The following is a 12800-nucleotide window of genomic DNA, read 5'->3' on the forward strand; positions in this document are numbered from 1 at the left end:
AATATACTGGCTCGAGGACCTTTCCTGATTCCACCCACCTCTCTCTCCCACTTCGCTTCCTGTCAGCTCTAAACTATCCTATCACAATAAAGGCAAAAATGCCAAAAAATAAATCTTACAAAAAAAAAAGATTATTTATATATATATATATATATATATATATATTTATGTTATGTATGTATATATGTGTGTGTGTGTATATATGTACCATGAAGTCACCAATACTTTGCTGCTTTTGATAAAAAATTTTGCGTATCGATATATACACACACACACACACACACACACACTATATATTTATATATATTTATATATATTTGCACATAGACTGCACCAGACAGCCAGCTGCTCGACCTCCTGTCTGTAAGCAGACTCATCACCGTCCTGAATAAGGCCGATGAGTGTGGTGTCGTCTGCGAACTTCAGGAGCTTGACAGAGGGGTCTTTAGAGGTGCAGTCGTTGGTGTACAGGGAGAAGAGTGTTTAAATACATATAGAAATAATTAAACGTGATTAAAGTAGGCAAATAAATAAAATAAATTGGTGGGCAAATGGAAAATGTTTAAGGAAATGCTAAACTGATCCTATTTATTTTTCTTTGATCACTCATTTATTTCTGAATGTAGTCCCGCATTTATTTTTTTTATTTGTGTATTTATTTATCTATTGTTTTTGCAGGTTTCGTCCTCCATAGTAAAGTGGTTAACATTTTTAATCTAATTAATTACACGATGTGCCGATTATTAATCTAATTAATCACAAATTAATCGCACATCAAGTTTGGCTGAGAAATTACTCCCAAAAGATCATTTAAAGTCATTGTTGTGTAAAGCATCAAATAGGCATTACAAAAGTAGCTTCAGCAAGAAATATTTTGTTTGATTCAACATAAAATTTAATGGTTCACCCAATTCGTTTAAAACGCGGTTTAAGAAATTAAATGTTTCCGAGTGTGTTGCTCGGAGACTAACAGTTCTGTTCTGTCTTTATATTTTCGTTGGCAAAATTTAGCAAAACAGGCAACATTGTGTCTAAAATAACAAAAAAAATGTTATTGATGTAAAATGGTTTTGATTCAAATAGTCTGTAGTTAAAAACTGAATTCGAACAACTGTAATTCGTGGAGCACATTTGTAAATATATATTCTTTGTGTGTGTTTTCAACAGACTTTTTCCTAAATAGTTGAATATATAAAAAGCATATTTCATATGTGTTGATGTTGTAGTAAACTGTGTCTTAGACATATTAAATTGCTGTAAATGCAGGGAGGATAAGGGTGAGCAGTGTTTCACAGCATATCTGATCTTTGAAGTTAAAATGGGAGATGGCAAGGCTTTGAAGTGTATGTCGGGTTTAAGAGCAGGAGTTTGATGAGTCAGGCTTGAAGTCCTCATAAATCACATGTAAACACTCCGGTGCTTTTTTCATTTTCCTTTCTTCCCCTTTGTAGGTCAGGGTACCGAAGTGCTGTTACCCTTTGCTGTAATAAAAGCTTTGAGGGGAGGAGGCCAGACATAGTGCTTGAAATCATGAGGCATATATATGTATGTGTGTATGTACACACACCGCAGTCATACTCAGGAACTGACCTTTTGTTCATTGACTACAAATACTCCATTACTCATACTCTTTCTTGCTTTCCAAGAAGACCAGGATCAACCCTTCCTCTCCCTTTCTCTTCTTACATCTCTCCCCAGTTGGCTACAAAAACAGAGCTTATCCTCACACTGCTCACAGGTCTGACAATGGTTGACTGTCTGATGGTTCATGATCTACTAAGATCTATTCTTACATTTCAGAGTTGATCTTTAAAAACACAAATTTAATAACACTGTTTATTAACACTGTTAATATCTTGCTGGATCTGTCCGCTGCTTTTGACACGGTTAACCACCAGATTCTCCTGTCAACCCTATTGGCAAAGGGCATCTCAGGAACCACACTGCAGTGGTTTGAGTCTTATCTCTCAGATAGGTCCTTCAAGATATCTTGGAGAGGTGAGGTGTCCAAGTCACAACATCTAACTACTGGGGTGCCTCAGGGCTCAGTTCTTGGACCACTTCTCTTATCTGTCTACATGGCATCACTAGGGTCTGTCATTCAGAAACATGGCTTTTCATATCACTGCTATGCTGATGACACTCAACTCTACCTCTCATTCCATCCTGATGATCCGATGATAGCTGCTCACATCTCAGCTTGTTTAACTGATAGGAAACATGGCTTTTCATATCACTGCTATGCTGATGACACTCAACTCTACCTCTCATTCCATCCTGATGATCCGATGATAGCTGCTCACATCTCAGCTTGTCTAACTGAATTAAATGATAGGATGGCGGCGCGTTCACACGCTGCGGCTTCTCTCTCTCCCGACAGGAAGGTGTTTTCGTGTATTTATCAGTTTGCATTGGCTACCAATAGCTGCTCGCATAAAATTCAAGGCATTAATGTTTGCCTACAAAACCACCACTGGCTCTGTACCCCTTTACCTAAATTCATTACTTCAGAGTTATGTGCCCTCTAGAAGCTTGCATTCTGCAAGTGAACGGCGCTTTATTGTGCCATCCCAAAGAGGCAAAAAATCACTTTCTCTGACTTTTAAATTAAATGTGCCTTCCTGGTGGAATGACCTGTCCTTAGAATCATCTTCAAGAATCGGCTAAAAACACATCTCTTTATAAAATAAATAAAATAAAAATTCAAAAAACTTGCCCCTTTTAGACTTGCACTCTATTTATTTACTAACTGCTTGTTTTCTTAAAAAAAACAAAAAAACCTAACACTTGCGTCTCTAATCTTTTTGCATTCTATCTATTTGTTTTCTTTGTTTATTATACAATTATAATTCTGATTTTCTGACTTCTGATTAACAAAAGCAAAAAAGGCCTCTAACACTAGCTTGCTCTATTCTTTTTCTATTCTATCTGTTTTATTTTTATTTATTATATGATTTAAAAAAAAACCTTGCTACATGTACTGCATTAAGCCAACTGAGACTTGTTATAGCACTTGCATATCATTGCTCTTTTGTTGATTTTGATTGCTTCCATTGTCCTCATTTGTAAGTCGCTTTGGATAAAAGCGTCTGCTAAATCTAAATGTAAATATAATCCTAAGCAAATCTCTAAATGAATAACATTTATACTGTGTAATATGGTGTTGCAATGCCCTGAATTCACCTGTAGCATTTATTTTAGTGTATTTACTTAATATTTAATTTTTTATGTATTATTTATATATTTTTTAGTATCTTTATTTATTTTATTATTGCTAATTTATTGGGTATTGGCCATGATATAACTATATAATATATGATAATTATATAAAAATTCGTTTATTTTTCATGCATCCCTAGCACTAGTTAATCAACAAACAACATGGACCTTTTTAAAACACTGAGATTTTGGTTTAAAATGTAGTTTTAATTTTATTCCTATAGCTCAAACTGTAGAGAATGGCACTAGCAATGACAAAGTCATAGGTTTGATTCCTAGGAAAAGCAAGAGAACTGATTAAACAAACAAGCAAACAAAAAATAGCTACAGTTGGGTTTACAGTTAATCACCTGTTTATTCCTGTTGGTCCAACAGCAGCATGGCACTAGCAAAGAACTGATATAAAAAAAAAAAAGATACTTTGTAACATAAGTCACTTTCTGTCAAATGCATATATGTAAATGTGTAAAGGTTTGCTCAACAGTATTTACCACTTAAAATCCTTCTCCCAGGCACAGATGTATATTTCTTGATTTCTAGAATGCCTTGTGCTGTTTAAAATGGACACCTCATATATTTTCATTCAGTATTGACGTGTCGGTCTTGCTCCAGTTAAGACAGGATGCTTTTCCAGTAACGCGTGTCGGAAAGTATTTCCATCTGAGTCCTCTAACCCTCGCTTACCTGCCGCTCTGCTGATGTGATGCAGGCCAATGATCGCTCGCGAGTCTCTGTATTCAGGGAGTGGTGTGTGTATTGTAGATACCTTTTTAAATGTTTGTTGGTATTTGTATGATTGCTGTCACTGTGGTTGAGAATGTGACAGGAATTTCTCTTATTGGTTTATGATATAGTTGCACATATGATTTTATATTCATGAAAGTGGGATGTGAAAAATCTGTGTCACCGTGAGTGATATCTTCATCTCCCTCTCTCTTCCTCAGTGTTTGCTGTCTCAGCCAAAGTTCTGGGCAGTGGAAGTGACATCACTGTGCCTGAGGACTAAGCTGGAGAGAGGAAGCTCACGGAGAGTTGAACGTGCCATGATGCAAACACAGGTAAAGTACAGCTCAGAACACACATGTTGGTCAAAAGTGACAGTACAAACATTTATAATATTCCTAAAGAAAAATTGAATTTATATTTCAAATAAATGTTTTTCTTTTGAATGTTCTGTTAATCGAAAATACTGAAAAAAAAAATGCATCAGTTTTCACAAAAATATTACGCAGCCTAACTGTTTTCAGCATTTATAATAAGAAATGTTTCCTGAGCACCAAATAAGCATGTTAGAATGATTTTAGAAATGATTATGTGACACCTAAGTAGTAATGCTTCTGAAAATTCACAGGAATAAATTACATTTTAAAATCGATTACAATATTCACACAATATGCAAAAAAATGCAGCCTTAAATGACGAACAAATCTTACCAACCACTTCTGAATGGTAGTGTAAACGGTTTCATTCTAAGAGCCAGAGACTAAGTAGTCATTGTTTTAGTCTGAGGCAGTAAGGAGTGTACATTCTTCTCTTGAATATGAGCTGCAAAGGTAGTGATGGCTTCATTCAGTATGTTGATTCATACATTTACTGGCTTCAGTGTAATGATTCCAAAATTTCACAGCACCCAGAGAAATGAGATCCCAGATTTCCTCCTGTTGTTTTTGTTGCATTTGTGTGTGGGCAAGAGAAATGGACAGATAAGCCTGAGGGAGGAGGATGCTTTAGCTTCCCTTTGGCTGCTTCCCGTTTCCTCTGTCATTTGTCATGACAGTTTGTGTCCTTGTTTTACTGAGGAAAAGCCAGAACAGTAAAACCAGAGAAGTGCTGATATGTTCGGTGTGTATTCTTGTGTGTGTGTGTGTGTGTGTGTGTGTGTGTGTGTGGTGTGGGGTGGGGGACAGCCTGGCTCTTCCTGTCCTTCTGATCAAATTTAATTTAATGGCTTCCAATGTCTTTCTGAGGAGCAGAAAGACTTTTTTGACAGAAACTGGTTCATTTGTCCATTATTACAGTTTTTTTATTTACTGTAATTTGTTCATTGTAGGACTGTGAATATAAATCGTCTCACCACACAGACATTATATGGATGTTCTGCTCTGAAAGTGGTTTACTGCTAAGGTTATGGTTTAAGTTATAGAGTCATCAGTCATATTTGAATGGCAAGGTTTCTTAAATGGTCATAAATTAAAATCTAGTCTAGCGAAAAATCTATATGTCTATATGTCTAAATACTGTAGTGAGAGACATTATTATTATTATTATTACCAAAATTAAATTATAATAATACATTATTAATTTATCCATTTATTATCATTAAACACCAAAATATAATAGAATTATTATACATTTTATCCATTACTATTTATTATTATTATTATTACTAAAATGTCATTAGTATAATACATTATTTTGCTGTTTATTTTTCAATTTATCTTTAAACACCCAAATATAATAGAAATATTATTATTTATTTATCCATTAATGTAATTACTATTTATTATTATTATTATTATTATTATTAACAACTCTAGTAGGAAACACCAAATTATATTAATTATTATACTTTTTTCAATCCATTATTATTGTTGTTTGTAGTAGTAGTACTAGTAGTGGGAGTAAAAAGTGAGAAAATATCAATGTAGTCTAGTGAGAAACCCTACATTTTTAATTTTAATTTTATTGTTATCACTGTCTGCTGCTAACAAATCATAGATAAAGGAGTGTTGCAGTAGTTAAAATTTGTCCATTTGCTGTGGCTGATGATGACATCCCTCTTTTTGAGCTCAAGTGACACCCATAGACGCGGCCGTAAGCGCTGAAGGTGATCATCAGTTAAGAGCCTATAGAGCTGAAGGGTGAGATCAGACACTCTCTGTATGAACTTACGACTGATGGAAGGTCATTATCGAGCAGAGTTTGCTGTGACACATTGCTCTCTACTCTTTCTTTGATTGCTTTCTTCCTTCCTTTAAGTTGTAAGTGTTTGCCTAGTGGAGCTGCTCTCTGACAACCCAAAACTCAGTGTGACAGATCGTTGGGGGAGCCGGACTCTAGGAGGCCACCCTGAGGGGCAAGTTTGAGTCCGACAGGAGATCACAGCAAGTCACACAAACACCTGTCCATCAAGGAGTTAGAGAAACATGAAGCGCCCAGCAAATCCCACTGCTGACACCGGTGAGTTCAGTCACCCTGAGAGCGATCCCGGCTGAGCAGAACCCCGGAGCGATGACGAGAGAATGACAGCACACTCTCAGATGAGTGAAGGACGACGAAACACTTTAACAAAGTTAAAAAGATGAGAGCGAGAGAGGAAAGTCAGGTAGCACTTTGTTGAAGTACAAACCCACACATATAGTTTATATACCCCTCTTTTCTCAAAAGTTTGCATGCCCTTTAGCCAAATATGGAATGTGTTTAGCACTTTCTTAAGAGTGATTTCAATTTTAAAAATAAGATCATAAAATTTTTTCAGTACTGCCCTGAAGAAGCTATATAACAAAGATGCATATATTCTACCAGACAAAATAACTTGATTTGTACAAAAGTTATCTTTACATATCTTTTGTTCTATTCTATTGTGTGTTGCCTTTTCAGTCATTTTGTTTTGATTCTGTTAAAACTGTAAATGGTGGACTGGCAATATGGCCGCCCTTAGAAAGGTGGTGTTTGAGTCAAAGAATAGAAAAAGAGAATAGAGACAAAGCCCATGAATTTAGGCCAACTAACTGGGAAAAAAAATAATCAGATGAATATTTTCTTTTATTATTTTTAAAATGTTCTTACCAGGTCATCAAACTTGACAGTCAATCTAAGATTTTGATGTCTATAGTTTGTCTAATTTAATAACTAACATAAAATTTGTTACTATGTAATTTGTTAGTAGTTGGAAATAAAAAATGATTTTGTGGCTTGCTCCTGATCATGGTCAAGATCTTGTGAGCAGATTTTATTAAAATTTTGAGGGGGAAAAAAAGGTTCAGAATTTTCAGGGGGAAAAAAATTTGAGGTGATGGTGGCACTAGAGAGTTTGACTAAGAAATTCATTAATAGATAAAGGCTAATTTTATGCCAAGTTTAACAGTTTGAATTCCTTTTAAAGGGGTAGTTCACCCAAAAATACAAATTTTGTCATTAATTACTCAGCCTCGTGTTGTTCCAAACCCCGAGATATAGATAAGATATTTTTGATGAAATCCAAGAGCTTTCTGACCCTACAGCAACACAACCAACAAATTTAAGGCTCAGAAAGGTACAGTAGCAAGGACATTGTTGAAATAGTCCATGTGGCATCAGTGGTTCACCGGAATTTGTAAAATTGTTGAATAAAGTAATTATTTGTGCTCAAAAAGTATTTTCGTAGCTTATAATTTTACAGTTGAACCACTGACTATTTTAACAAAGTTCTTACTTCCTTTCTGGGTCTTGAACGTGTCGGTTACGTTGCTGTCTATGCGTGGTCCGAAAGCTCTTGGATTTCAAAAATATCTTAATTTGTGTTCCGAAGATAAACAAAGGTCTTACGGGTTTGGAACAACATGAGGCTGAGTAATTAATGACAGAATTTTCATTTTTGGGTGAACTATCCCTTTAATGACATGAATCATTTATTGTCTGCAGACACAAGCCTCCTTTAATGGCAGAAGTTCTAGTTCTTGATTGGGTGAATTCCAGGAACATACTGACCATTTTTACACAATCATTCATAAATACTCATCAACTTCACATTTGATGTAATCAATTTAGAAAGATTTTTGTTTTGTCTTCAATATTATTCTCTTTCCATCCTGAACAGTCGTGACATTTTGTGAATATCGCACACACAGACTGTTATCTCCTCCGTCTCACTGCGGTTTGAGTTTCACAGCGGTACTTGACAAACTTCATTTCCTCTGCCTCCTCTGGCTTTTCTTCTGCGATCAAGAGCGCAGAGTATGTATTCAGAAATGGCAGAAAGGCACTTTGCCTGTGTGCTTGGCATTTTTCTCACAGTTTAGAGCAGCTGGTATCTAGGCCACGGAGTGGGCCAGGACTTCAGAAAACTTTTTATTCCTTTTGTATGTTCAGAATGGCAGAGTCTGGTGCATTGTTGGATTAGAGGCGCTCTTTGTGACTGCACAATTTGCCTGTGCGGGGCTTACACCACGCGCTATCGACTGCCAACTTATTTTTCATTTAGGACTCCGATCAGGCCCTGGATGAAGTCGATTTCTATGAACGTAAAATTCAATTTCAGTGCTTAATCAATAATATCCCTGAAATAGAAGTTGGCAGCTTGGGTCATGGCAACTTTGGAAAAAAGAGATTCCAGTGCATGTTACTTGAGGTATTTTTGGAGCAGAAACACAGTTTTGTTTTGAAGTAATTAACTGGAAGAATTATTATTTTTTTTTTAATTTACAACAGATGCACACTGCAGTGACTGTATGAAAAGCGGCTCTGACTAGACACAAGGGCTGGGTAAAAAAATATCGATATCTCGATTTTAATCGATTTTCATTTTTAGGAAACAATATCGATTCTTAAACCCCAAGAATCGATTAGCCTAGCCTGTTTTCAATTAATGGATGGAACATTGAAGGGCACCTCCCATTCAACATATCGCAATAAGCATTTTGTGCTTTGGTACTTTTAATATGAAACAAAGTCTCAGATTTCAAATTCTGTCCATTGTAATGCAGTATTCAAACAATAAATGCCGTTTTGGCGCTGTTTAATGTGGAGTGACAGATCGCTGTAGCGCCTCAGTTCAACAGACGCAGCAGCACGTAGCGCATGTGAACTAATCTTCTCCAAATTAATACTAGTTTCAGCACAAAATAAACATGACTAAACATCCGAAGGTAATTTGAAAGAAAGAGTACAACTTTACAATCTGTATCCTGTCTTGTGTAATCGTTCAATCGGTGTTTCAAGGACAAAGACGTCAGTAAAACGGCTTCTAAACAATGTCACGTAACGTCACATTTAGAAAAAACCTCAGAAAAAACATATTTGGTGACCTTAAGCTTATTAGTCAGCTAGAAAAATAAACTGTAGAGAGGGGCATTTTGCTTAATATATGCACCATATAATATATTCATTATCATTTTTACTGTTCTTCAATGTTTAATTTATATTTTGTTATGACAGCCACCATTTAAATGTAGAAGTAGAAATATTATGTATTATTGTAACTTTTATTATAAAAACTTTGTGTAATTTAAGCAGTTGTATAGCCTAAAAAATCAGTCAGTTTAAACCTTCAATATTATAGTAATGTAGTACCAACTGACTCTTATGTATATTTTACAGCATTAGTTGAGAATTTTTTTCCTTGAAAATTTGGCATGTGTACCTGTCTGATATATATCCAAAATAATCGGCATTGAATCGAATCGCAAGCTTGTGAATGAGAATCGAATCGAATCGTGAAATTTGTGTCAAAACCCAGCCCTTCTAGACACAAAGCTTAATTTGAGCCGAAAGTCTGTTTTTAGTTTGATTTAGTTTTGGTTATGATAAGAAATTGTCCAGTGTACTGGGATATGTTGTGTCTATACACCAAAAATATAATTTACAATTATTATATTATATTATGTTGTTTGTACCAGCATTTTATATTTAGTGCTGGGCAACGATTACATTTTTTTTTGTTCATCTCGATTAATCGCATGATTTTCTGCGATTCATCGCATTATGCACAAAATTCAATAATGAATTCAAAAGCAGTGTATTGTGCACTTTTTTCATTTAAAAGCATTGCAATATGAACAAAAGTGCAATAACATTTGGTTTGCAAACACTTTAAACAAATACTGCTTTGTTTTTTTTACAGCAGTATTCCTTTTACATAGTAGCAGTTAAAATATTTCTTGTAAATCTCAACTTATAACATTAATGTAATCAAATTAAATATAAAACCAAAGCTATTTGCCAGTGCCAGGGCAATAACTATAAATATTTTATAGTTTGTTATAGAAAAACAAGTTATGCTGCTTAGAGTCCAGAGCCTTGATCATAACATTATAACGGGCACCTCCCGAGTGGAGACCTGCACTATCGCGGGACACTAACATTTGATGGGCGGGTAGAGACTCGTGTGTGCGGGATGTGGGAGAATTAATAGTGTATCACACTAGGCAATTTTAACCGTGCCTGAAGCGCGTCTGACCCCCAAAGCCTGGTTTGTTTGACTAGTGTGATCACTCACTAGCTGGCTCAGTTGGAAGAGGTGGGCCAGAGCGCGGTTCACTTGGGCTCAGCCGCGGTGCGCATGTAGTGTGAGCAGAGCGCGGAACTTCTGATACGTGCAGCATGATTGCGTGTACATTTCTGAGCTGCAAAAGTGATAGATCTGTAAAGCAATATATTGTGAGAGGGCCGTGTTACCGCATCCCAAGTACTGATCAACATCCCACCCCTCCTGTGACCCATGTTTTGTCTTTTAATTGGGTCTGTAAAAAGTACTACTAGACTAGTTTTACTAATATGAAGTGCTAAAGTATTTATTGTTGTTGTCTAGATCAGTGTTTCCCAACCGGGGTGCCGTCTGTCGAGAGCAGGGGTGCCCTGTAAAAAAGCATTTGAATTTCTGTGAATGGATTTTGACTTTCCATAGGGGTTTTTCTTTTCCTCCTCTCTTCAAGTATGCTGAGTCATGAAGTATGCTCAGTGATGTCATTTCCTTCCACCGCTGTATTTGGCTCTTGGAGTTCCTCCATGGAAAGGTTTACGTGTAATTCAAAATAAACGGCCAAATTGTCAACTGTGGGGGAGTTTGCGTTGCCCCATTTTGTCAACAGCTTGAGCAGAAAGAGCTAAAGTGTACCTTTTTTTAGTCGTTGCTTAGTCATTTTTTAGTTTTCTGTCATTTAAAATCAATTATAAACCTATTAGATATAGATATCTATACCTACTGTGGCGAGTCGGCTGCCTCCCCCCTAATTATCATCATCACCCCGTCCCTTAATCGCCGCCCTTCGCCAGGCTCCCGACAGGATGGGTGTGCGAGATAGGAGGGGCACAGAATCATCCAGGTCTGGTGGCGTGTGATGAGGCACACCTGAAACGAATGGAGCCTCAGCCCCGCCGCTGTTAAAATGCCGAGCGCGCCTCTCCTCGAGAGACCGGTCTCTTCCCCGTGCATGCACGCTGGTGTCCTCATGGGTCCAGGAAGGGAGCGTTGAGGGATCGAGCGCCGCTGAAGTGACGGGCTGCCGGACCCGTGGTCCGGACGAAATACCGCACCCGTGAAACGGCTGTCGGGCCAGGATGCCGGGCTGTTTAATCTCCTGGAAGTGCCGTGGGCCAAGGAGGACGAAGCCACTAGATGAAGCCGCCGCCCCTCGTGCCCCGGACCCGAGAGGGGAGCGCGTGCGGCCGCCGGACTCCGCCCCTTACCTGGACCCTTCCTTCCCGAACACTGCCCCACCTTCACGAACCCTTCAGCACGACGAGGACACCAGATCCCCTGTTTATTTTGAACACTCTTTCCCTTTGGACACTTTTATTCCCTGTTTTGGATATTTTTGTTATTTTCTGTTAATAAAAGCCTCTCCAAGGCCTGACGCCACACCCACTGTGTCTGTCGTTTGTTTCTCCCACCACACTACATCCACAGTTTCAGTGGCTTGTTCCAGTCTCTCTAACTCTGTTAGTTATTACTGTGTTTCAGTTTTTGGGCACTGTTTGCATGCGGTGCATTACTTATTTTGTTTTTTCCTTTACCCTTCCATGCAAGCACCCACTGACAACTGATTAAAGGTCTTAAAGCTCCTCTAAGATGTTTTTAGTTGTTTGTTCTTTCTTTAAAGGGGTGGTTGATTGCGATTTCACTTTTTTAACGTTAGTTAGTGTGTAATGTTGCTGTTTGAGCATAAACAATATCTGCAAAGTTACTAAGCTGTTTACAATACAACCGGAGCACATGCCGCTGAGGTGAGGGCGGGACGTTTAGATGCGCACTAGAGGCGGTTTAGCCAATTGCCTATTTCTGAGGGCGGGGCTTCATAAAAGCAGGAAATGATCAGCGTGTTTCTCAGAGAAGAGACAGAGCGGTGTGGAATAAAGGTAAATTGTGTGAAAAATAATGTTTTTTTTTAAACAAAGCATTAACACACATGTTAGACTGCACCCCATAAACACAATCAAGCCTAGAAAAAAACAATGCAGTGCACTCCACAATGCTTGACGATCCACAGAGTCAAACACTGCCTTAAGATTGACATAGGCTACAATGAGTGGACAATTAAAACCGTATATTCGTAAGCAGTAGCATTTACAAATAACAGCATATCTAAAAGTATGAGACAACAACAAACAAAACAAACAAAATTAAGAGCCGTGCTTGCACAGGTTCTGTCCTCTTCACTAATATTCTCTGGGTCTCAATCGGGCTCAAATTGATAAGCAATATAGACGATGCCATTGTTTACAATACAACCATAGCGCATGCCGCTGAGGTGAGGGGCGGGACGATTAGACGCGCATTAGAGGCGGTTTAGCCAATCACAACACACTGGGCTAGCTAACCAATCTGAGCCCATTGTGTATTTCTGAGGGAGGGGCTTCATAAAAGCAGGAAATGATCAGCGCGT

At 37.6% G+C, this 12800-nt stretch overlaps 1 protein-coding gene across 1 annotated transcript in view; it reads left to right on the plus strand.

Moving 5' to 3' along the window:
* The window catches only part of LOC107670805 (tetratricopeptide repeat protein 27-like), a 108693-nt gene that overhangs the window by 56018 nt on the left and 39875 nt on the right, over positions 1 to 12800 (plus strand). The window contains exon 10 of the mRNA XM_016463572.1: positions 4164 to 4277. Within this exon, the coding sequence (XP_016319058.1) occupies positions 4164 to 4277 (114 nt within the window). The remainder of the gene's footprint in view (positions 1 to 4163; positions 4278 to 12800) is intronic.

This window comes from Sinocyclocheilus anshuiensis, unplaced genomic scaffold (genome assembly GCF_001515605.1).
Source record: "Sinocyclocheilus anshuiensis isolate Anshui unplaced genomic scaffold, SAMN03320099.WGS_v1.1 scaffold784, whole genome shotgun sequence".
Taxonomy (NCBI): Eukaryota; Metazoa; Chordata; class Actinopteri; order Cypriniformes; family Cyprinidae; genus Sinocyclocheilus; species Sinocyclocheilus anshuiensis.